This window comes from Phoenix dactylifera, chromosome 13 (assembly GCF_009389715.1).
Source record: "Phoenix dactylifera cultivar Barhee BC4 chromosome 13, palm_55x_up_171113_PBpolish2nd_filt_p, whole genome shotgun sequence".
NCBI classification, from domain to species: Eukaryota; Viridiplantae; Streptophyta; class Magnoliopsida; order Arecales; family Arecaceae; genus Phoenix; species Phoenix dactylifera.
Window position 1 is genome coordinate 8,377,272 of NC_052404.1, and position 23,626 is coordinate 8,400,897.

Here is a 23,626-nt window from a genome sequence, read left to right on the forward strand (position 1 = left end):
ATCCTTGGTCGTAAGGCACTAACGCTACAAAATTACAGGTAAGAAGAGCTATAACTAAGAAGGCAGGGCAGTAGATGGAAGGACATAGATGGCCATGCAGCTATGTGGATGCCCATCCTTGTATGACATGCACCGAGAATGATGACCTGAAACCTCTTACCTTGTTAAGCAGGGATAAGTAAAGCAAGCAGTGAGGGATCAAAAAGGCCGCGGATCCAGTCCCAAATAGAATGTAGCTCGCTCTCTGCTGTTCAAGATAAACAAGCCAATGAAGACTACTGCTCTTGGAGCCACCTGATTATACCAGTACTGCTTAATGCCAATGGATCAACCACCTGATCCCTCATTGCTTCGCCTACTCCGACTCTCCGAGCTGCAATGCAGCATCAACAAGCCTCACACCATGCACATAAAAAATAATAAGTCCATCATGCAACTGATTTAAAAACTGGAATCAGCATTACACAATCTGACTCAAGAATAAACTTTGGGTTCTTTACCAAAAGAGTCCTACATTGCCTTGCTACTAGCTTGGACATATAAAATGCAAAGAACCCACCATGCCACTGCCGTATCAAATATATACCAAACTAGGCTCCTATATTGACCACAAGACTAAAGCTCCAATCTGGAGTTGTCCATAAATCCCCTGTAGAGAACAGAACCTATGAGCTCTTTGGTATAGCAAAATTGGATTCATATGTTTCTGCCATGGTCATACGCTGTTGGAGTTTCATCCAGGCAGCCGCCAGACCAGGTTGGAACTTATGCACAGCAGTTTGGTCTGAAGCGAGGCCATGAATGGACCAAGCAGCCTTCAAAAAAGATTCACAATCAGATGCACTAGGTGTGACTGCAAACCATTCTAGCATCATCAAAAGAGAGATCACAACACAGACTCCACCAATGCATCCATGGCTGCAGGCCCCCCTCGCTCAAGGAGCGAGAGGGCCAAATCATACTCATGCCAACCCCTCAACCCACTGGCCAATTTATGCAGCGTTCCCTGCTTCACCTCTGGCACCCATGTTGGCACAAAGCTTACCAGCAAGCCCACGAAGCAGGATACATATGCTTTCCACGTTGCTGGGTCACACCCCACCGATATGTTCCCCTCCATAACAGCAGCCACAAAATCCATATGGATCCCAATCACTCGGGCCCGCCTTGATGAATACACAGATGTGTAGGCCGGAGAAGTATTTCCAATTCCCCATACAAAGGCCCCGGACAAGATCAGCATATATGCCATCACATAGCCCTCCAGGATATTGGACGCTGGCCCAGCACCAACCAGCTTCTCTTCTCCTGCGGACAGCAACAATGTGGGCAAGGACTCTTCATACAGCACCTGGACTAGCAGGACTCCACCTGCAATACACAGCAGGGTTGCCCCCAGCATTGCCACCTCTTGAACTCTAGAAACAGCAGCAGCAAGTGACAACCGGCCAGATCTCAGGCGAGCAGGTCCACTACATGCCCATTCATTCCCTAGTTTGTTCGCCAATTCAAGGACCAGCTTGAGGATCACTTCAGTGACAAAATTAGTGTCATGGAATGTCCGACATGTGCGGAGGTAGAGAAAACCTGGGGCAATAGGCAGTCGTAGCCCCTGATCGGCCATAGCCTGTCCCAGCAGCCCATGTATTCCTCGATTGGCAGAAAAGTGAGATCCTTCAGTTATAGAGGGTCCAAGGAAGGACGAGAAGCAGCTTCTGATCAGCTGGGCGACAGCATCCTTGTCTCGTGTGAAGGGAGAGCGGGAACATGACAGGACGATGAAGTCATGCCACCGCCGAACCTTCTGGGTCCACAGGGCTCCTATGATGGGCATACTTGGCCATGACGAGCCTGTCGCACAATTTTCCAATGCCTGACCCAGAATACTATGGGTGTATTCCAGGCTCTTGTCAAGTTTAAATGTGATTGTCAAGCTCACAAGGGCTGCCATTGGTAATGGAAGCATCGGTGGCATCCCACCTGCAAAAACATCAAAATTATGAGAATCACCAATGCTGCAGAAATGTGTCACATATAGTAATGTTAGCAATAATCATTAAGTTGTTTAAATCTGTGTTTAAAAGATATACTTGTTCAAGAAATTTGATGTAGCACAATCAAATGGCTGTATCTTTAAGAATCGTTGCATTAAATGTTTACCATATCAAGAAATATTTAACGACAATTTATGATCCTGGCTGGCTGACATTCAGAATTAGGAATTCTTAACAAGTTTTGACCTGGTTAACCAGTAGTTTTCTCATTAAAGCAATGGAATGGAACATCCAAAAGGTGCCAGGTTCAAATAGACGACCTTTTTCCTCAGCTTGAGACTCAACATGAAACTGTTGCAATCCACGAAATGAACCTTTTGTTGACTTGTGATAGCACGTTCCTTCAGATGGCAGGGACCAATACAGAAAGAGAACATGTTTGGGATGATTAAATGGATATATTGGATAGGTAAGTTAATACAGGTATATGTTCAGAACTGTCCTATCATATGAAAGCATCTCCAACTTCCAAGCAGCACATCCTTTTTTTATATATTTGTGAAAACAAGTCCAAGCTGACATTTTTTGAACGATAAATATCACCACAGAATTCAACTCAAAATTAAAAGAAAAAATAATGTAATTCAACTAACTCATTGAATGTATAGAGATATCAGATAATAGGGATGCAAATGAAGCCATTCATAAGCAGCTACGGTTTGGCTCACCAAGTAGCTTGTATAGGAAACAAACAAAACCAACACTCTGAAGCTCGGCTAATAGATAGGCCAAGACTAACTGGCAGCTTGCGGAGACAAGTATAGATAGGCTCACGCCGCCCAACTTGGAAATTGGCTCACTTAAATGACTCTAGAGACTGAACAAGACAACAAATAGATCTGATTTTGCTTCAAGATGAAGCTGAGCCTGAACAGCTCAGATGATTTATAGCAGTCCTGATCATATATATAGAAGTTGACTTGGTGTCTTTGGTGTCGACAATCTTCTGCCTCTCAGAATTTGGCAGGTTGATTATAACTGTCAAGCCGATTAAAAGCATGCTCAATGTGAAATAAGTTTGAGTGATTATGTCCATAATCTTCTGTAGGTTTATTATCCTATGCAAGGTATGTAATTTCTGAAGGAGCCTTAACATTGACTTGTATTTCAGAAAGTAGTCACAGAGATCTACCAAGTTGAGCACATCAGGGTCTGGGCACAGATGCCTGCACACCAGTTTATTTTTGAAAAACAAAGATCATACCGCAAAGCATATGTTAGCTTGTTGGACAAATTCATTAAATTATCTTGAAATCTAGAGAAAGTTCTTTCCCATCAGTTGGTTTTAGGCCAAAAATAGTGTTGACCCAGAATTCAAACTAGTCATTGCCAGTAATATCCTTTTTTCTTTTCTTTTTCAAGTAGGTGGTCAGTTATATCTCTTGCAATGTTCCAACTTGGTTTTTGAAGTTTAATTTTCAAGTCCAAACTCAAAGTAGCCAAGCAATTTTAGTGAAGCAAGATTTCCACCACATACTGGCAGATTAGAGCTAAAGCAAAACTGTAACAACCAAGAGCTTAAACAACTGATATGAATAACAGCTGCAAACAGGAACAAAAATAGACTCGCAAAACGAAGTGGCAAACAAGGGATACATTATCATACGTGGATAACAGCTGGCAATATGAATCCCTGCAGATGCAAGAATTTCCTTTATTTCTGATTCAACCGAGAGAAGATTTCCAGCAGGACTTGGCCAGTCAGTCCCATTCATTTGAACTGGTTTCCAGATTCCACGAGTAATTTCTGCTGAAAAGTAGCTGATAATAGTCGCAAGAGAAGCTGGCAAAAAATCCACGAGATCCCTCAGACCTACAGCAGATTTGAGGTTGTCAAATTAAGAAAGACATTATCCAAGCCTCAATGCAAAATTGAAAATTACACATGACTGCTTATATTTTGAACAATTATCCTAGATATGGAAAGACTAATTCCTGGTACTAATTTATTTTCATAATTTGACCATACTTTGTCGCGCTTGTGTGTGTGTGTGCACACAGGGTAAGACTTGGAATCATCACATAGTTTTCACTGAGGCAAAGGTCAATGTTGTGACCTAGAACTATCATTGATCACGTCTATAGGTATATGCTCAATACAAGGATCTACTTACCCATGTAGCTGATACTGGTCTGACTCACCCAATATATTCTCTCGTGGACTTGATAGGTAATGGGTATTGAAGAAAGAAATACAAAAACATACATTTGAGCTGGTACAATGGAGCGATGAGTAACAAGTCACTCGCAATGACCATGAGTACTTTTTAAAGCAAAACCACATTCGCTCATCTCCACCTTCCTCAGGTTAGTAATCCCTAAAAAGGCCACCATTAGCATTTATGGCCTCATAATACATATTTTACCTACATTCAAAATGAAGGAGCTGGCTTACCAAAAGGTTCCTATTAAATTTTGGTATGGGTGCTCAAAGATTCCTTCTCTTGCACCTGATCATCCTGCTTGCCAGACTTCAAAACCGACCCTGCTCTAGATACCACTCTTGAGCTCGTTACTAAAATTTTGGACTTGGTTTGTGGTTCCACACAAGGAAGCCACATATACTGCTAGCACTATTGATATGAAAGAATGACTCCTTCCCTATATGGCATATAAAAGATGATAAGTTAGGTAAGAGATTAGTACTGCCTCACATACTATGTAGATTGCTTTAGGTAGCAATCAAAGTGGCAAAACTCAAAGGGCTGATCCCTCTTCAACAACTACCAACAAAATGAATAGTTGAGTACCTAATATTTAAAATCAAACCTAATAAAAATTAATAATCAGGTAGTTCTACAGCTTGTTTAAATTAAGCAATGACAAACGAGATGCCTCATTACCTCCCACCTTCTGATATTCTTGAGCATCCCTTATCTTATTGATTTTCTTATCCACCACCATGAAAAAGGCAGCACTAGAATATCAAATTAGAGATGTCAGATCATCAAACACAGGTGCAGAGGCTGTACAAAGGAAATTCAATTAAATAAGCATATTATCATGAACTAGGACCAGATCATATCACCAATGCTCTCCCAGGTATGTAAAATATGTGATCTGCTTATTTAAAATTCCTCTGAACCCAAGGGTTGCACCATAAAAAGTTCTTGTTTGTCCAGAAAAAGCCTACCACAAGAACACCTTAATTTACTTCTAAAGTACTAGTCAAAGGAAGCAGGATCTACCAATAATATCACTAAAAAAGATCTTCCAAAATTTAATTTTACGCATGTAGCCCACACTGATTACAACCAAATCTCTCCCTCACACACTTCTGAATCACCCAGCTTGTCAATGACCATACCAAACTTCACGTTACCTACTCACTCCAAAAAAAAAATTCAAAGTTGTGTTGAAAGAAACAAAAAAGAAATAGAAGGAACAGCTGAATTTATCTTGCACCAGATATCCCCACGACTTTCTTAAAGAAGCCCTTCAGCATCATCCAATGCCTTCCTGCTTTCCGCACCATTTAGGCATGTCGCTTGGTGAGTTATAAGTAAACATGAAATGGAGCAAGTTCCTTTTTCTTAATCGACAGGCCCCAAAAGGATTGGTGCATGATCCAGCATAGGTCATAAAAGTTGCAGCAGCCATCTTCCAATTAGCATAAATGAGAAAGCATCTAGTCTTTGAAGGCTGCTTTTTAGTGGATATTACAAAACAAAATTTCCCGCATCGAGGGTCAAATTAACAAGATCAAATGTCACATAAAAGTAGCCTCTCATAAACTTAGTCACTTCAAATTAACCTATTCTTTCAGACAAGAATCTAGAGACATCACGACACTGCAATGACACCAGAAGTTGTTTCATACTTTCTTTTACCTATGACATCCTTGAGATCTCCCCAGAAAAAGAGGCTTTCACTCCAGATACTAGGGGATTCGCGCTAGGAAGAATGTTCACAAACGCATAGCTGTCAGATATGAAATAAGGAAGATCATAAACTGTCAAAACCACTTTCCTATATATGCACTTTGTCAACATTTCTAGTTGAAACCATCAGCCTGTCCTATGGCATCCTTACAGCTCCTACAACAAAGAGATTCCAACACTAACTGCACTATGTGGTCTATATATTCTTTAAGCATAATCAGAAAGTTTTACTCAAAGAACAGGCATTCCTTAATGACCTTTTACAATCATTTCATCGCATACTTTGAACTATTCAAATAAATAGGACAGCTATAATATGCTTTTTAGGTTTTTCTTTAATCCTGTTTAATGATCAGTAAATATATAACATCCGAGGAAAGCTGTGGCTTAAAATTGCATCCAACCTGTAGTCAAGTCCCGGGATGAAAGCCTTCCATGGGCACATGCAGTCAATACAGCTTCAAGAACAAAGGGAACAGCTTCCAGAAACTCCCATGCAGGAAATGTGGGCCTTTGATGAGCATCTTCTGTTGTATTTACAGGTGATCCACTTATAGTGTTACTGGAAGTTGACGAAGGATTACCAGAAACAGTTCCAGCTTTAGTCATTTTTCGATAAATCATCTTCAAAATCTTATTGGCAACTTGATGAACTGGATTTTTATTACATAGGCCAGAAAGAGTTGAGGCTATGCAAGCTTGATTTTGAAAGTACCAAGCTCGTAGCTTTGGAAATGAGTCGATATACACAGGCTGACTTGGTGTTGAATGACGTGGATCTGTGATACCGTCCATCCTACCCACAGCACTAGAATTTTGCAAAGCAATGCGACTGTTGCGCATCAACAAGAGACAGTCCAGAGTCAATTCTGACCTAACAGGGCCTCCACGACCAGCCATACAGTGTTCCTGAGGAGGTTTATAAAATTTCCATAAGCGAAGGAGAAAGAGAAATGCACATGAGAAGACCGCATAAACGGAAGTCTCATCAGACATGCTTGATCTATGATTGGGTGGGGGTGGTAGCGACCCAAAGGCCTCACAAAGTGGCATCAAAGCGGCTGCAACTTCTGGAATCTGCAGATAGCATCGATCTATGTCACTGAAGAAGAAGAAGAAGAAGAAGAAGAAATTGCAAGTTCACAGTTGAACAAGAAGTTGTCATTCTTCTTTTGGGTATAAATCACTTGACACGAGAGTATGAAATAAAAAAGGTGGATGACATAATTAGGACTAAATTATGCTTATAAAGGAATGTCTTGTTAAGTTTGTCTTACAATAAACTTGGAGGTAATTGATTTATATTGTCCTAACCTAGAGCTAACTCAAATAATCCAATTACATTTGTGGAAAGACAGTATCCAGAACCAATACATGAACTTCTCACATGTTAAAAAAGATTGCATGAAATATTTGTAACTAGACCATATACGAGAATACAAACGAGCAACTCATTAACTAAAGACAGCAAAAGTTGCATGCATTTTTATGTAAAATTTAAATACTGAGAGAAGCATATGCATAATAAAGCAAAACTAACCGGAAACGATGAAGAATTATGAGAGTAGCATATATTGCATAAGAGTGCTCTACTTACCATGCCAAATAAAGAGAGGATATGAACAATATCTCCACAAGATACTCCAAATAAAATAGCACTAAGCATGGGCATGTGACCAATTAAATGACTCCCACTTCCAGATACTGAAGGATTAGGAGGCACAGATGGAGACAGTAACTTGATCACAATGTGCACCACATGCTCCTGAAACATAAAAGAGATTGGGTTAATAGAAATAACAAGTTAATAGCTAACGACTAAAACTGCCAAAGAAAAATGGACGACATAACTTAGTGCAGGTTATACTGCATCAATACTATAAGAGGCTCCAAACTGTAATAATGCCTCAGATTTCGAGGATAGATCAAGATGTTGAAAGATGAAATCACCAGAAGACGTTCACAACTAGAAGGCATCTTAAGGTGTAACCATCAAGTCTTGATTCGGATGATTCGGAGTTCAATACTAAGGGAAAAAACTAGAAACTATAATGTTTACCATGCAATTTCTAGAGTTCAATTTGGAAGGCCATATTTCATCAAAACAATACATAGTGTTCTACCTGAATATTCCAGCCACGAACAAGGGATGCACCACATAGAATCTTTGCAGCAGCTGATTTTTCTTCTTCTGATCCATTTAGTGCTATATTGTACAGTTTCTCCAGTTCCACCACACTAAAGCAGAAAAAAAAAAATCATATATCCAAGTAAAGGTCACAACCATAAGATCCATTAAACAACCGTGTGCATAGTTAAAATCCAATAATAGAAGTATGCATGCCTATTCTGTACCAAATCTATCTTGTTAGGATTCCTTTGAAATACCTTGTAGCAGGAGTTACCATAAGAGCATTTTTAAGCGAACCATTTAGTGGAGCTCCCTCCATAAAGGTTGTCCAAGGGGACTCTTGAACTAACAGTGAATCCTTTGATGGGGCAGAAGGAACCACATAGCCAGGCCAAAAATAAGCAGATGTATCGATCAAGTTTCTTGCAATGCAGGCTTCAACTATAAGATGCAGCATGTTTCCAACTGAAAAGGCAATAAATTGTTGGTTACAAGCAAATATTTAGAACCTGTCCAAGGAGTATTTAGGAGATAACAGGTAGCATAAAAGATTTTAACCAAAGTACTCTAAGGAAAAGCAGAGCTATTATTCTGATATATAGCTCTATGCAAGGTCCATATTACCGGTGTGTAGCACCGCGCATCAGGCGCACCATACAATACCGGTGCCAAACCAATACTCAATACCAAGGGTGCACCGAGTGTCGGTACACCAAACCGATCCCTATACCGGCCGTACAAAAAGCTAATCAAGAAACAGAATCAGGTGCTTCATGGCATACAAGAATTTCCTTACCTAGAGGAAACACAATTCTCTATTCTCATTAAAAAGTTCTACCTATTCCCAAGCTCTCATGGTTTGCCAAATTGACCATTACAAACAGAGATTAAAGAGAGTTTTGCTTCTCACTAAAATGTTGGTTGATCAATTGATGAACTTCACTGGCATGACTAGACTCTTTTCTGCAACCTTGTCATTTATATCTGAATGTGTAAGTTCATATATGGATCTACTTATATGGAGAAAATTTGATGATACAAAAATGTTGTATTAATCAGAACCAAGCAAGATTCCTGCTAGATTTATCTAGCGAGGAAAAGAATAGGCATAAAGAAAGTCTTAAGTTTCATCAAGGCAACCAACTCATTCATGATTTTCTAGATATATGAATCATGTTTCCCTTTCTTTCCTTTATTTATTATTTTCCGGTCTAGTAAAAGCCTACTCACTGACACAAAGCAATTCAACTCCATGACCAAAAGAATTGTCACTTCTACTCAGACATTTGTCCTTCTTTCAACTACAATTTTCAACAAAGAAAGATGCAAATAAGTCAACCTTACAAAACAAGCTAACTTGCTTTTACAGAAGAATTTTTGTAATTGGGAATGCCGAGATTACCACATCCTGTCTTTAAATTAGAAACGAAAGCTGCTGCTTTTGAAGCTGCACTGTTAGCTGCATTGACCACTGATGGAGGCGGCAATAGAAGCCCAGAAAACAGGCCTAATACCTGAAGAGAGGATACTAATCCATGTTTTCTAGAAGCAAGATTATTTTCTTCAGCTCCATTTCCATAGCTTCTGGTTATGCCTTTGCTTATAAGAGATGGCATTTCATATTCCTCCTTCACAAGAGGAACAATTGACAAAGGGACAATAGACAATAGCATGCATAGTCGTGCATCAAGATGAGGTATAGGTCCTTCCAAAGGCTCGCGATCCTGCTTGTGAACAAGAAAGATAACAAATATTGACAAATGGATTAATACATTATTTAAACAAATCACTTTGCCATGAAGGCAAACAAGCATAAAGAAAGAATCATCTCAACTCGTTGTATAAGTCGAAGAGATGAAATCCAGAGAGCTTGAAATGTCTCTTGCCAGCTTGCTTGATTAATTACTTTGAGTGACTTGGTCAGCTCTGATCAAAAGAAGAGTACAGGTCACTTCTGCTATAGAATAACTTAAAAATCCTACAAGTAGGAACACTAGAAAAGAAATAGCACAGAACAAATGTTAAACAGAAAACACCTGTAAGTATTTCAATGGCAGAAACAGTATGGAGTTGCCTCCCATCCATTGCATTCTCCATAAACATATCAAAAGAAATCCAACAAGCAGCCCTACTGGCTCCAGAACTGTTGCATGAAAGGTAGCTACTGGGCCCAGCATCAACCATAACTCCAAGAAGCTGATGCTTATTTAACTGGTATTCCCAATCCATAGCCTTCTGTACATTTGCAGACAAGCTATCTAAAATATGATTTGCAGATAGTAAAGCCTGTGAGGCCGATTTATGTGATTCAATAAACTGCAGTCTCTCCAGTAGACCATTGAACTTTTCAGGCCTAGGCTTGCAGGAAAATATTTATTAGTAACTTCTCTTAAAAATTCATCATATAGAATCAAGTTGAAACAAGTTAAATGGGTTAAACAGGTTTTGAACGAGTTAAACAGTTCTTAAACAGATTAAACTGGTCTAACGGTTTAAGTCATGACCCGACCCAACTATTAAATGGGTCAAAATGCATTAAATGAGTCAAGACTCTAAACCTAAACCCAAATTGTTTAATAGATGGGTTTGGTCAGGTCGCCCGTTTAAACAAAAACTATTAATGCCAAACTTGAACTTGCTTAAAACGAGTTGATTGTGGTTCAGGCATAAATTACCACCCCTAAGATACCGGTACAGAGTCCGTTACCAAGAGTTAGAAGTTAGAACATTGGTAGATAGCACATATATAGCCCTGAATTTCGATAAGTATGCAAGCAATAGTATTACATATCGCCCACAATACAATAAATTAAATGGCAAAAGTATAGTATGCAAGAAATTCAGTCAAGTTATTTACTATTATATATATATATATATATATATATAGACACACAAATTTGGTCACCACGCCCAGCTATAATTTAGGTGTTCTAGGATTTTTAATCGTTGTTTCAATGGCATACATATGGTTTATTCCATATGCTTAATTTCATGGAGGTCATGATTCCATCTCAGTCATCCAAAACAATGTTTCAATCTCTCTTCCCGTTTTATCAATAGTGCAAGACATATATGCAGCTACTTTACCAATTACTATTATGAACTAAAATGTAATAAAACTAATGCCTAAAGAGATATAAAAGTTTCAAATCATCATAATGAACAGAGATACTATGGGAAGGAAAAAGGCACGCGCATGCACAAGAGCGAGAGAGAGAGAGAGCGTACATATTGAGATAGATGAGACGAAGAAAAAGTTTGGCCCTTTTATTTGAAGTAATTTTTTCAACCACCTCTATAGCCAAAAGAACATTAGTTCTACGTAACTGTTCACGATGCTTGTTCCGCTTCTCATCTGAACTTCCTCTAACATCTATGTCCATAACTTGATGTCCTTCATCAGCATAAAAGTCGCCATGTTTATATCTGAACGTCAACTGCAAACCACAATCTTCTAGCGTGCAGTCAATCAAACTTGTTATGACACTCAAGATGGACAAAACCACCATATGTCCAAAATCCATTTGGTGAACCCCATATGCATGCGAAAGCTGTAGAGCATCATCAACAGATTTAATTATCCTGCAAAAGAGATAATTATTGCATAGGATCAATCTGTCACAGGATGCAGCCACACCAGCTATGGAAACCATTTAACTAGAATGCTAAGCATTTCTGGATCAAACAAATATGAAGGAGAGTAAGATATATGGTAGCCAGGAGCTGAACAATTCATGAACATGAAATATTACGTTTCGAGTGAAAATGCAGTCCCCAAACATTGTCAAGAAGATATAAGCAAAAAAGCAGGCATGCGAAAGCTGAAGCTGGCTAAAATGGTAACAGGTTTTTTTAAATGGAATGCTCTCAGATCTCTCTCTATCAATCTCTCTCTCTCTCTCTCTCACACACACACACCTAAAAACACTTCTTTTTTCTTCTTTTCTTTTGGCATGAGTGGCACCTGTGAATTTGCAAAACCAGTTCACTCACCTAGATAACGGGGTGTCTTTCCACTGATGTAGCCAGGACTTTACACATTTCAAGAGCATAACTTGAAGCCCAAGCAAACTCTACTCAACTTTCTCTTGCAAAGTATGCGTAGTATTAGTTCCATCACAGGCCTACTCCTCGGACAAATCAAGTACTAAGGGTACTTTATCCGGATTGGGTTGGAAGCAGGTTTTGAAAGTCCTTTGTTTTGTGACTGATTGCGAGTTTTCACAAGGATAACTATGATATGGAGGGGACTTCATATTTATCAAGTACAGCATCTAAGCAAACTTTGACATCTCCACCTATGACTAGCGATCAAATGATTCAAAATTTATTACTGCAAGGGGCAATGGGGTGTTTGACCATAAATATAGAAACTGTCTTCTTGAAGCGATTATGCAGTTCCATGAAAACCAATTATATGCTAGATCTTAACCATGTTGAAAGAAGAGAGTGGATATGGTCTTTTGAAAATCTGTCCTATTGCCAAATACAACTCACATAGATGAATACTTATCGGAAGATAGCATCTTCCACCACAACTAGTCCAGAGGTACATCCTTCTACGCTGATTTGTTTTGCAAATTTGCAATTTTGCCTCAGATGTTATATTCTTGACAATTATGGGCCCTGGTTTCAAGCCTTCTATCCCCATGAGTAACAGTTAAACCCCAACAATGCCTAAGAGCACTTCTTGGAAAGGTTTACAAACACTGGAAAAAGCATGAACTATTGGCTCAGATTATTTTTTTTTTTAACGATTCTTCTTTGTTGAAGCATCACCCAATAAGTAGACTGAGTAAATTTAACAAAGCAGAATGTCCTGCAAAGCTTATGAGACATGATTGACTTCGATGCAACCATATCCTAACTGCACTTTCAAACACCACGACATCAACCATTACACAACTTGAGGTAGCAATTGGAAAAAAGAAAATGAAAATTTGGGCAAAAAAATATCAGTAATAAAAAGCATCATAGGGAAACATTAAGCACAGATGGTGGTGGCTTCTAGGTGTATCCACTAAGTCAAATCATCTCACTAGAACTTACTCGATGTAGTGTGGAACGAGTGGTCAAGTTACAAACACTGGTAGTTAGTTAAAAGCCTCCATCACTGAGGATATACCTCATTTCTTAGATATAAGCAAGATTTTCCTTTTCGAGTACCTTAGGACAATGCTTCAAATTAGAGGAGTGGCTAAGGTAAAATTGTAGCAACAAATAGATTTTTAAAGCAATCAATTATTATGAACCCAAACCTTAGATCCCTGAGTTCTGAGAAACTAGTGACTTGCTACATTTGTGAAAAAGCAAGGACTTGCGATCAATAAATACTACAGCATCAAGAACATACACCAAAAGCACAAAATTATCAAAGGATAGAGTGGTGCACCAAATCCCCACAATGACCAAGCCAGCCTCTGATAACGTGTTTGAAGGGTAACTAAACTCTAATTTATATTAGAATACTGTGATTGTTGACCAACTGGTGCAAAAATAGCAGTGCCCCATCCACATCAACTCTAAATGGTCCACCTTTTTCAGGTTTCACTCAGGAAGGAGAAATAAACAAGAACATTGCAACCACAGCAGTCAATGGCAGAATACAAGTTGACTTCAAGAAGAGGGTCTTGAAGGTACAATGACCCATAACTAAAGCAGTGATCATGAAAAAAATATTGAAAATATCTTTTTCCTCTATTTTTGTACAGCGAACAATCATGTACCTAAAACACACTGCTCATTTAGAACCCTCCTTCCTTGTACCTGAAAAAAAAAAAAAAAAAAACCCTCCTTCCTCGTACCTGAAAAAAAAAAAAAAAACCTCCTTCCCTGCACAAAGTTTCTTTGCTTTATTCATTTTCCTTAAGTTCCTAAGACATCTAAAGACATGTCTTGTCAGTTTCTTCCATTTCGGTTGGCACTTTTCTTCGAGTCTCCTAGCAATCTAAAAACACCGATGGTTGGATTCATGCTTCTTTCCTAGCAATCTAGGCCCCGCTTTGTCATGCTTCTTGATATGTTGCTAGCCCTATTTTACTTCTCCCGAAGGGGCGTCTTCTGACAGACCTTAACTAAAGCCAAGATGGGTATAACTCACCCCAAACCTACTTTTATTTCCAAAAATAGCTTATCCACAAGAAAATATCATTTTTTTCCAGGCAAAAAATTTCGTTCCCGTCTATGACGAATTAATCAAGGGGGCAGATCACTATGTGAACCAAAATCCATCCAGAAGAAGCCAAGAACTTACTTGTCTCTGCAAGAGCCAACCTCGATCGAAAGAGGCGAAAGCGCGTATCGACTCAAGAGCTCCAGGTACAGCCTGTACGCCTCTGGCTCTGCCCGGCGGTTTGGAATAACCCTGAATCCAACACCGGGAGTCAAGTAGAGCAAAGGAAATCGAGAACTAAGAATAAAAAAACAAAAAAGGAGATTTGAGGAGAAGTAAAAGGGGTAACCGGCGTACCTGGGGGTGAGGAGGGCGAGGGCGTGGAGGGGGGCGATGAGGCGAGAGGCCATGGCCTGGTCGAGAAGCTTCCAGAGGGAAGGCATGTTGTGGGAGAAGCAAAGATTGGAGACGAGGACGTGCCCTAGCTCCGGGCTTGGGAATCCTAGCCCCTTCTCCTGGACGCACCGGCCCACCTCCACCGCCCGCGCCAGCGGCGGGTCCCCCCGCTCCTCCGACGCCTTCACCGCCTCCATCACCCGCCTCTCCAGGTCCCCTCCGCCTCCCTCCGCCGCCTCCTCCGCCACCGCCATCTCCGCCGGCGCCGGCGCTCGCTGGTTCGCTCCGCCCGTCGCAGACGCGCTGCCCTGTTAAATTAACGCTAGAGGAGCAGGAAAGGCATCCCACGGATGTTACAAATTATCATCCGTTCCTTCTTAAATTATCATCCGTTCCCGTTAAATTATCCTCCTGACGATCTTGACCGTTGGATGAGATCTTCGTATTCGTTCCGAGAATCTGGGTCGTTCCTTCTTGGTTTTCTATGTAAGTACGTCGTTTTGATTCCGAAAAAATTACAAAAAAAACCGATAACAACACCGGAATTATACAGAGGACAATGTGTGGCCGCGGGGGGAGGATTTTGCTAATTTACACTCGTGTGGTTCAGAACAAATCTTTTTCTAATTAAAATATTTTTTTAATATATAATATTTTTAAAAATAATTTTTATATATTTGATTAATTATAAAAATTGACATAATTCAGAATAGATGTTCTTTTAAAAAAGTAATATAAAATATTTGTTATATTTTTTATTAAGAAAAAAAATCTTATTTATTCTATCCAGTATATTTAAAAATTATTTTTAATTTTCAGTTGATGAAAATTAAATCTTTTATATTTATGTAATTTTTTTATAAAATATGAAAAAGTTATTTGTATTAAAAAAATTAAAAATTTGAATTAAATTTGAGGTCCTCCTATGATGCTTTTGTTGACTATATTTTTCACCCTTCCATTTTTATCTGTTATGTGTTTTATGACAGTTAGGACTTACAATAATGGTCTTTTCATCTTGATGTGATATGGAAAGACTTTGACGCCTAGTTTGCCCTACCCTTTTCCGTATATCCTTTTCACTATGTACGTTTGATTTTTACATGGGCGGACTAACCTCTGATCAAATTATATGCATCGAAGACTTTGACATAGTAATTGGTTGATGCCCTCAGCAATATAATAATTTAATAGCATAATCATGTTAAAAAAATAATTTAGTTGACGATGACTGTAAAAATAATATTATTTGAATGTAAAAGATTATCATTGCAATTTTATTTTTTTACTTGAAATGATTAGAAGCTTTGCAAGTTTTCCCTTCAGGACAAGCATCACATGACGCCTTCCTCGGTTTCGCTTTTGGATATTCCTTCGGAGCATTCATTAAAAACATGGGCGTCGTTGTCCCGATTCTTGAACGGCTCAGCATCGGATTGGATGTTGGAATGGGCAGTTGGAAGATTTATTTCAAAGCTTCCAACGACGACCTAATATTCCAGCGGTAAGTTATTTTATGCCGGATGAGGAGGAGGAGGAGGAGGTGGAGCAAGATGTAGGACTTTTAGCTAGAGACAGAGCCCGTCTTTGGATAAGTCCTCCTTACAAAAAGATTGCTCTCATTGAGGCGGAATCGTTGATAATAAAGTTTTCAGAAGTAGAACTTTTATGAAAAGCTATTTGTTGTTTGACAAATATGGTTTTAAAGTGTCGTGGAACTTTAATATATATTTGGCAAACAAACTAAGAAAATACTTTTGTTATGATAAAATGACCATAAAAGAGATTACATAGTATTATACCATATGGCATAATAAAATATAATATATATTAGTACATAAATATATAATATAGTATAATATTATTGTAATATAATTCTAATATAGTTAATATAATATTATATACTATAGCATAATAATATAATATTTTGATATAAATTATGAGATAATATAATATTATATTATATTTACAGTGTAATACAATATTTTGATATAAATTATTTATTATTATTATATATTAATATTTATTAATATAATATTTTTAGGAACTAATTTTTGAAAAAAAAAATATAAAGACCCCTTTACTATAATTATATGATTTTATCATAGGTAATTTAGTTTAAAAAAATTATAAATTTAAAATAGCTTTTCGATGCGTGCTAAAAGTACTTTGAAAGTTTCTGGAGCTTCTTTCAAATAGACGTTTTCAGCATTCCAACAAAACTAAAATAGCTTTCCGATTTTTTTACCAAACACTACTATACCATCCACAAATATTTTGAAGGATCAGAAAGTAATTTCTGGCCCATCAAAAACTTTGCCAAATGAGACCTAAATAGCCCTTTTGGATCACCAACAATTATTCACTAGTTTCTTCTTAACAAACAAACTTGTGATAATTAAAATTCCGCGAGGCTATATTTTGATAAGGAGTGATGGACTATTTTTACAAGCTTTCCAAGGGTTTACTTAGTTTCTACAGAGATTAGTTTCTCTCTTTATGGTAAACAATTGATTAACTTCATTTGTTAGGCTAACCCAACTCAAAGTTTCGAAAACAAATGAGGCTCAATAATGATACATGACTTAAATTATCATTAACCAGCCAAACGAGGCACCTAATGGATTCTTTACATGGCAACATATTGATATAAAATCTGTTTAAACTTAATTTAGTTTCTTTTTTACGATAAATTCTCTTACATTTTGCCTAGTGATCTTTACTTGGATAGGAACTTACAGTTACAAATTAGCAAGAATGTGTAGCTTAACTTGCCAAGATGTCCAACAGCTCAACTGTCCTGAGCTCAGGCTGGCTGGGTCAAAAGAATCCAACTCTTTGGATGAATCCCATGCATCCATGGCGCCGCCAGCTCTCTTATTCCGAAGATAGGAAGGCTATGCCACAGTGAATTTACAATATTATCTTAAAGTTTTCTACTCAAATTTTTCATAATATCAGATCTTGCATACAAAATTTGACAATGACATTTAAGAAAAATCCAAAAGGATAAATGCCTGACATTGGGCCAGTACTAAGGCTCACAACATAAAATGTCAACAATGCGAAAACTAATCAAAAAGCATCTCTATATATATCTGCTTCCGAATAAACATCTACCAGAAGCCATTTTATGGATGGCCTTTAGTACGAGGTATAAAAGCAGAATTGCTCCTAAGAAAAGTTTCCAAATGCACATCGATCTCTTTCCCCATGTCCTAACCAAAAACTCCATCAACAGCCAGCAGCAATATGACATCAAAGATGAAGAAAAAGCTGCAGCATATTACCGGAGAGTAAACCACGAGGAGTACTAATTCTTCTCAAAGCTGCTTCTTAGCAGTGAATGGCCCCCTAGGAATCTTCTGGAGTACTTTCTCATTGAGTACAGCATAATGCTTATTAATTTCAACCATTGCCTTCTCTGTGATGGTATCAACTTGATCCTCATACTTCTCATAGAGTGCTGGCGCGGTGTATGTAATAAGAAAAACTGCAGAGACATATATAATGCCTTAGTTTCCAAATGTACCAGGATAAAATCCAATATGTTAATAATTTATACTTCCAAATATAAAAGGGTTTGTAAAAACTTTCACCTTGATCATAGATAAACGTATATGAAGTTCACAAACAATTTCTGCATGATTTAGCAGTCCTAGTTGATAAACGAATTCAAGATAGTTCTCGAATTTTCAGACTTCCAGACATTTTCTTTAAAGATTAGCTTGTCATTCTAAAATCACTAAACAAATAAGACAAACCGAACAATCTGCATTGCAGATGGAGTGCAACTGATGACACATTTACCAAAGTGATGAAAAATGAGTCAATATAATAATGATTTAAAAGCGGAAAATATTCAACCATTCATATTTGATATGTTTAATGAACATCCGGCTGCACTTCTTTACCTACGCACATCAAAGGGACGAAAACCTATAAAATAGGTTTGTACCAAGCAAACACCAACAGGACCTCAATCTGCACAATGGCACCCCTCTTCACAGCATATGCGCTGAGAGGGGTTTTGAATTCAAATCAGGAAGATAGCATTCCCACCACAATTCACAGTACATTCTTTCATAAAAAAACTGTACTTCAACATTTCAAAAAAACTGGTTTCAATAGGCATGCAATATTTCAATTTTCTTGGAGACTTACTACATCATCATGATAAGAATATATGGCAAGCTTGTCTAATAGAGCAATAGTTGCACTCACTACATGGGATGAGGTTACGGGTTCAAATCTTGGTGGGGTTGTTTCCCAATTATTCATCAAATTTAATGTGGTGAATGCACCATTACTCTAAAAACATGTGTATGCATGAGTGAGTGAGAGAAAGAGATAGATAGAGAGAGAGAGAGAGAGAGAGAGAGAGAAAGCATCCTGGAGCATCAAACTTTTTTTTGAAAAAAAAAATCATAATATCATGAATTATCTACTATAATATTTTATTTATCATATTAAGCATGTTTTCTTTCTTTTTCTTTAGTAGAAAGCCCTTCAGCTGTTGTCTTTTCAATAAACCAACATATGTCTATTATGGCACAATAGCTTTATAGGCCCCTAGAAGAATTGAAGGCAAATGAATGGCCATATCATAAAAAACTTGATGACAAATAAAAAGTGATATCATGATCTACAAGGGTGCCAACTAGCTTGATTGGTAACGTCACTAAGTGTTGATATCAGTCACCTGGGTCCAAATCCCGCCCTAACCTGATTTTGGCTAGACTTACCCATCTTAGTACCCAAAAGAATAAAATAAAGAGAAAAAAAGAGTCGTCATCATCTAAGAACTGAGCCTTTCCACAACAAAAATTGGAGAGAAAATACTATTGCTTCTTTTTTAAAGTGAAGAATATCCAATATTGGAAGAATGTATCTATGCATATCAAAAGACCTAAGAAGATTGTAGTCAGCCATGATGGTGCAACCAAGAGATGAAAGGGAACTGACCAACATAGAAGAGTGTCAAGAAACTGAACCAGCTGCCAATTATGGAAACAACCCATAAGCTTGCAATCACCTACATAACAAATTTAGATGCTAAGATTCTGAGCCCAAATATCATGAATAAAACTATAAAGTACCAGAACTTTACCATCAAGAATTGCTTCAAATCTTTTCCCGAAGCAACATATATAAAAGTTGCAAAAGCTTCATTACTCTGATATCTTACTGCATGAGCTATGCTCAGAAACATGTCCTCAGGCAGGATAACCTCTGGAAATTTTGGAGGGGACCTGAATTTCAAAATTACAGGAAACTAAACTCAAAAAACATATTTACTAAAACGTAAACTATATACAAAGATTAAAAATAAAAAAAACACTTTTAAATAACTCTTGACAAGGTAGTCGCGTGGAATAAGCTGAAAGACATGAAACCAGTTCTAAGATATGATATCCTATGAATAAGCAATTATTAGATAACCTAGGACATTCTAGGTAGCAAATAGGCTCGCAGCGTTACTTCTAGAAAGGGCCTTTAAGATAATGATATGCCAATCATCTCAACTGTTTAATCAGATTAGTTTTTCATTCTTTTTCAGTCTCAAGGGATCTCGGAAGATTGGAATCATAAATCAAATGAATATTCTATGGTTAAACTTCTTTCGAGTGTATGGTTGGAACAAGACCATTTCTTGACGTTAGTATAAAAAACACCATTTATAAAAGAGCATGAATTTCAAGCCAGGGTCCAAAAAAAAGAAAAAAATTATGTTACTTCAAAAGCAAGTTATATGGGAAATTTTAGCCAAAGAATACTAGTCAGTCAGCAAACTAATGTGCAAAGATAGTGAAAAGTCCTTACCTGTTGACAAAAGAAGCTGCATTAGACCAAATAAATGATATTGCCAGTAAAAATATAAGCGAGTGACAAATAAATGTGAGTAGGTGATAGCCCATCCACTCAAAGAGAAGCCAAATAACAGTCACAGCAGCAAGTATGCCAGCTGACATCTGCTTGTTTCTCCATAATATGATATCAGCAGCTGAAAGCACAAGAAAACAACCAATGAAGGGCATAAACATATATTAAACCAAACAAACAATACAAGCAATAAATATACTCAAGCAAATATGCTAACTCTAGAAGATGGCAAGATGACGCGATCCTTCCTATGACCTTAACTAATATGCAGATGGACTTGACTCCCGAGTTTACAAAATACCATCTTCATAAAATAAAAAGATCATCTTTATCAGCAAGAGACATATTTGCTTAATGAAAGTTGATAATGTATCCATTAAACATACAAGCTAACAGCAAATTCCACATGTAGGAACACATTTGTGTTCTTACATATATTTACACAAGAAATTGAAGCACATGTGCATCTTCCAAAATGATTGTTTAACATAGGTTATTGAATTTGAGGAGAAAACAGCCAGCTTGAGAATCTTAATCAACAAAAAATAGAACAATGAGAAACATTTGGCAAATAAATTAAACCTCTTTAAAGCTTATGTCCAGAGTCTAGACACCGTACATCACTTTCCATAAGAATGAAGGAACATTCGGAATTGACTTGATAAAACCAAGGAAAAATAACTAGAAATCCAAATATATATTAATATTTATAATAACTCAGAATCCACAAACTCTAGATATTAAAGATAGATAGCAGAAGAGTCAAGACCCAGTATGACTCAAGTAGAAATTTTATTGCAGTAGGAAGTAAGCTTGGCAGTACTCAGAAGAAAAAAATAAAGTCAGATGAACCCTTAAAAAAATCAATGTGGAAAAAACATTCAAAAATATTAGTCAAAGCAGCATAGGGAAAAAGCTAACAGATGTACAACAAGCAAACATCTGTAACATTTGATATTTTTGATGAAAATATAACTAATGATATGATTCTATATATATATAACCAGGAGACACAAGAATATATATTTAAACCAGAAAAATCAATATATAAACATAAAACAAATGATGAAATGCTAATCTTTACGCACCTTATTTCAGAAGGATGTTCAAGCATGACAAATGTGTCTGACATCAAGGCCAGAGCATAGAAGCAGGGCTGTTCAGGGCCAGGCTGCCATCACCTAATTATAACATTCGACTGCTCTATGACAAGCTTTAAGTTCATTCATGGGTGCAAATAATAGCTGATTAGCTTGGTCCACTAAATAGATGGTCTAGGCTCCCGCCTATGACCCATCATCTACCAAACCCCCAAATTGCATTTTGGGCAGTTTAGAAGATCACCGATTTGCTTTGAATTAATATATATATATATATATATATATATATATATATATATATATGCCCGTACTTTCCATAACTCCACTTGACACTTGAAAATTGAAATACATGGCACTACTGAGAACCTACTTATCTCAAAAAACTATACATCTCTTCCACCTCTCCCTCTGCAACCCTTCCTCAATCTACTAATTTTCCCCTTTAGATTCATTTTCATTAACACTTTACAATATCTAGAACATAACGATAGTGACAAGTATCCTATTTATATTGGCTGGTGACCACATGCTACTAAACAACCCAACATTGTTATTTTCGTCAATAAAATATATATAATTACACATAAAATTCAATATATACAAAACCACTAGGATTATATAGAGTTGCGAAATACACTATTGCTATCCCTACGGACAAGTTTCACATGAATATGAAAGTAAAAACAGAGATATAATGTACTTAAAACAATGCCATCCTAAACAAACGATGAAAATGATAATTTTGAAAAAGAAAAGATTTTTTATGACAAAAATTACATTTTCCTCCACCAAGAACAGTGTGCACCGGATCCCTCCTTCCGAACAACCGTTTCTTCAGGGTAATGTGAGAGGAGGGTTTCTCGTTATCGGAATCCGAAGAAGAAGAAGAGGACCCTCTGTATTCATGGATCTTCTCGGTGATCCTCTCCGTGATGGAGGGGTGCTCTCCGGCTTCTTCTGACATCTTCACTCAAATCCCTTCCAGAAAAAAATAAACAAATAGAAATCCAACCCTTAGATCAGATCGAAACTCCCAAAAAGGGATCAAAAATACCCAACAAAAAAAAATTGCAACTACCATCATTCCATTTAAAAAAAAAAAAACAAAGACAAAGACAACAAGAAACTCCGATCAAAGAAGTTTAACGAAAGAAAAATAGAATCTTTTGGACTTCTAACGCATCAAAAAAGGAAAAAGATCGAGAAAAAAACTCGATCAACAAGGAGGGAGCGAGGATTTTGATCTTACTGGGTTGAGATTAATATTGCGATTAGTACTAGGGTTCTTTCTCTCTCTGGCTTGCGTTTCCTTCGCTCCCTCTCTGTCCGTCCTTTGTTCGCTTTCCTCTCAAACCGAAACAGAAAGCGGCAAAAGACGGGGATCTTATATAGCCTGGGCCTCGAAATTCGGACGGTTGGGAATTCCCCGCATCTCGATCCAACGGCTACTGGGGGTTCACCGTTAGAGGTTCTTGACGGAGCCGTAACGTCATTGGGTTTATTGCCTTGCCACGTGGAATGAACGGCGGGACCCCAGGAACGGTAAGGAGGCGATTTCGAATTAAAAGGTGGAGTGCTTAAATTACGAGAAAGACCATAAAGCGAAAGAGGAGAGTAGAGCAGATTAGCGGAAATTATGCCGATTTGATGAAGCTATAATAGTAATTTCGTCCCTGCATACAAAACGGCTCCGTGAATGCCTCGTAAACCGAATCATCGAGAATTATTAAATTTTGCAAAGGAACTGACCGTTCGATCTTTCTCGTTTCTTTCCGTGAATCCACCGTTGGATCGTGCAATAACAGCCCCGAGATCCGTAGAGACGGATGGGTGAATGAGTTCGGAGTGTTTTGAGATTTGTGCAGGTGTGATCCAATGGTCATTATTATTAAAAAAAAGATCGCGCGAAAGATACGATCCGAACCCTTTGTTCGGTGTACAAGAATGGAAACATGTAGCAAAACGTTTCGATCTGACGTGGCAGAAGGGTGTTGGTGTTTCATGTGGGACAAGTGAGATTGGCAAGAAGCTAGAGCCATTTGGCATCATAATCGCCGCGGAATCGGGAA

The 23,626-nt window shown here is 37.8% G+C and overlaps 2 protein-coding genes across 4 annotated transcripts; both read right to left on the minus strand.

The window, feature by feature from the left end:
* Positions 1 to 410: 410 nt before the first annotated feature.
* Positions 411 to 14,919, minus strand: LOC103709702 (mediator of RNA polymerase II transcription subunit 33A-like). 2 transcript variants are annotated; one of them, XM_039132957.1, is made up of 12 exons: positions 14,536 to 14,919; positions 14,320 to 14,430; positions 11,295 to 11,648; positions 10,103 to 10,419; positions 9,901 to 9,992; positions 9,469 to 9,790; positions 8,324 to 8,531; positions 8,059 to 8,173; positions 7,533 to 7,700; positions 6,340 to 6,844; positions 3,661 to 3,867; positions 411 to 1,980 (listed from the first exon to the last, which is right to left on the minus strand). In XM_039132957.1, exons 1-12 carry the CDS (start codon positions 14,826 to 14,828, stop codon positions 887 to 889), a joined length of 3,786 nt encoding a protein of 1,261 aa, XP_038988885.1. In that variant the 5' UTR covers positions 14,829 to 14,919; the 3' UTR covers positions 411 to 886. The 2 variants fall into 2 exon arrangements, with proteins under 2 accessions (XP_038988885.1, XP_017698949.3); XM_017843460.3 differs by having other exon boundaries at positions 6,340 to 7,012.
* Positions 14,920 to 17,491: 2,572 nt separating this feature from the next.
* On the minus strand, positions 17,492 to 23,032 carry LOC103709703 (reticulon-like protein B1). 2 transcript variants are annotated; one of them, XM_026805671.2, is made up of 7 exons: positions 22,807 to 23,032; positions 22,335 to 22,535; positions 20,398 to 20,578; positions 19,685 to 19,826; positions 19,540 to 19,609; positions 17,865 to 18,067; positions 17,501 to 17,792 (listed from the first exon to the last, which is right to left on the minus strand). In XM_026805671.2, exons 2-6 carry the CDS (start codon positions 22,519 to 22,521, stop codon positions 17,898 to 17,900), a joined length of 750 nt encoding a protein of 249 aa, XP_026661472.2. In that variant the 5' UTR covers positions 22,522 to 22,535; positions 22,807 to 23,032; the 3' UTR covers positions 17,501 to 17,792; positions 17,865 to 17,897. The 2 variants fall into 2 exon arrangements, with proteins under 2 accessions (XP_008793405.2, XP_026661472.2); XM_008795183.3 differs by having other exon boundaries at positions 17,492 to 18,067.
* Positions 23,033 to 23,626: the final 594 nt, after the last annotated feature.

What these genes read in the sequence shown, in the direction of transcription:
- LOC103709702 (XM_017843460.3), bottom strand. Translation starts at nt 14,828, where the DNA reads ATGGCGGTGGCGGAGGAGGCGGCGGAGGGAGGCGGAGGGGACCTGGAG. An exon ending in CTCTTCGACTTATACAACGA is followed by an intron (nt 9,791 to 9,900) that starts GTTGAGATGATT and finishes GTTCACAAGCAG; the next exon opens with GATCGCGAGCCTTTGGAAGG. An exon ending in TCCTCTCTTTATTTGGCATG is followed by an intron (nt 7,013 to 7,532) that starts GTAAGTAGAGCA and finishes TGCTATCTGCAG; the next exon opens with ATTCCAGAAGTTGCAGCCGC.
- LOC103709703 (XM_008795183.3), bottom strand. Translation starts at nt 22,521, where the DNA reads ATGTCAGAAGAAGCCGGAGAGCACCCCTCCATCACGGAGAGGATCACC. An exon ending in GCAGCTTCTTTTGTCAACAG is followed by an intron (nt 19,827 to 20,397) that starts GTAAGGACTTTT and finishes TTTGAAATTCAG; the next exon opens with GTCCCCTCCAAAATTTCCAG. An exon ending in CTTGACACTCTTCTATGTTG is followed by an intron (nt 18,068 to 19,539) that starts GTCAGTTCCCTT and finishes ATGTCTCTGCAG; the next exon opens with TTTTTCTTATTACATACACC.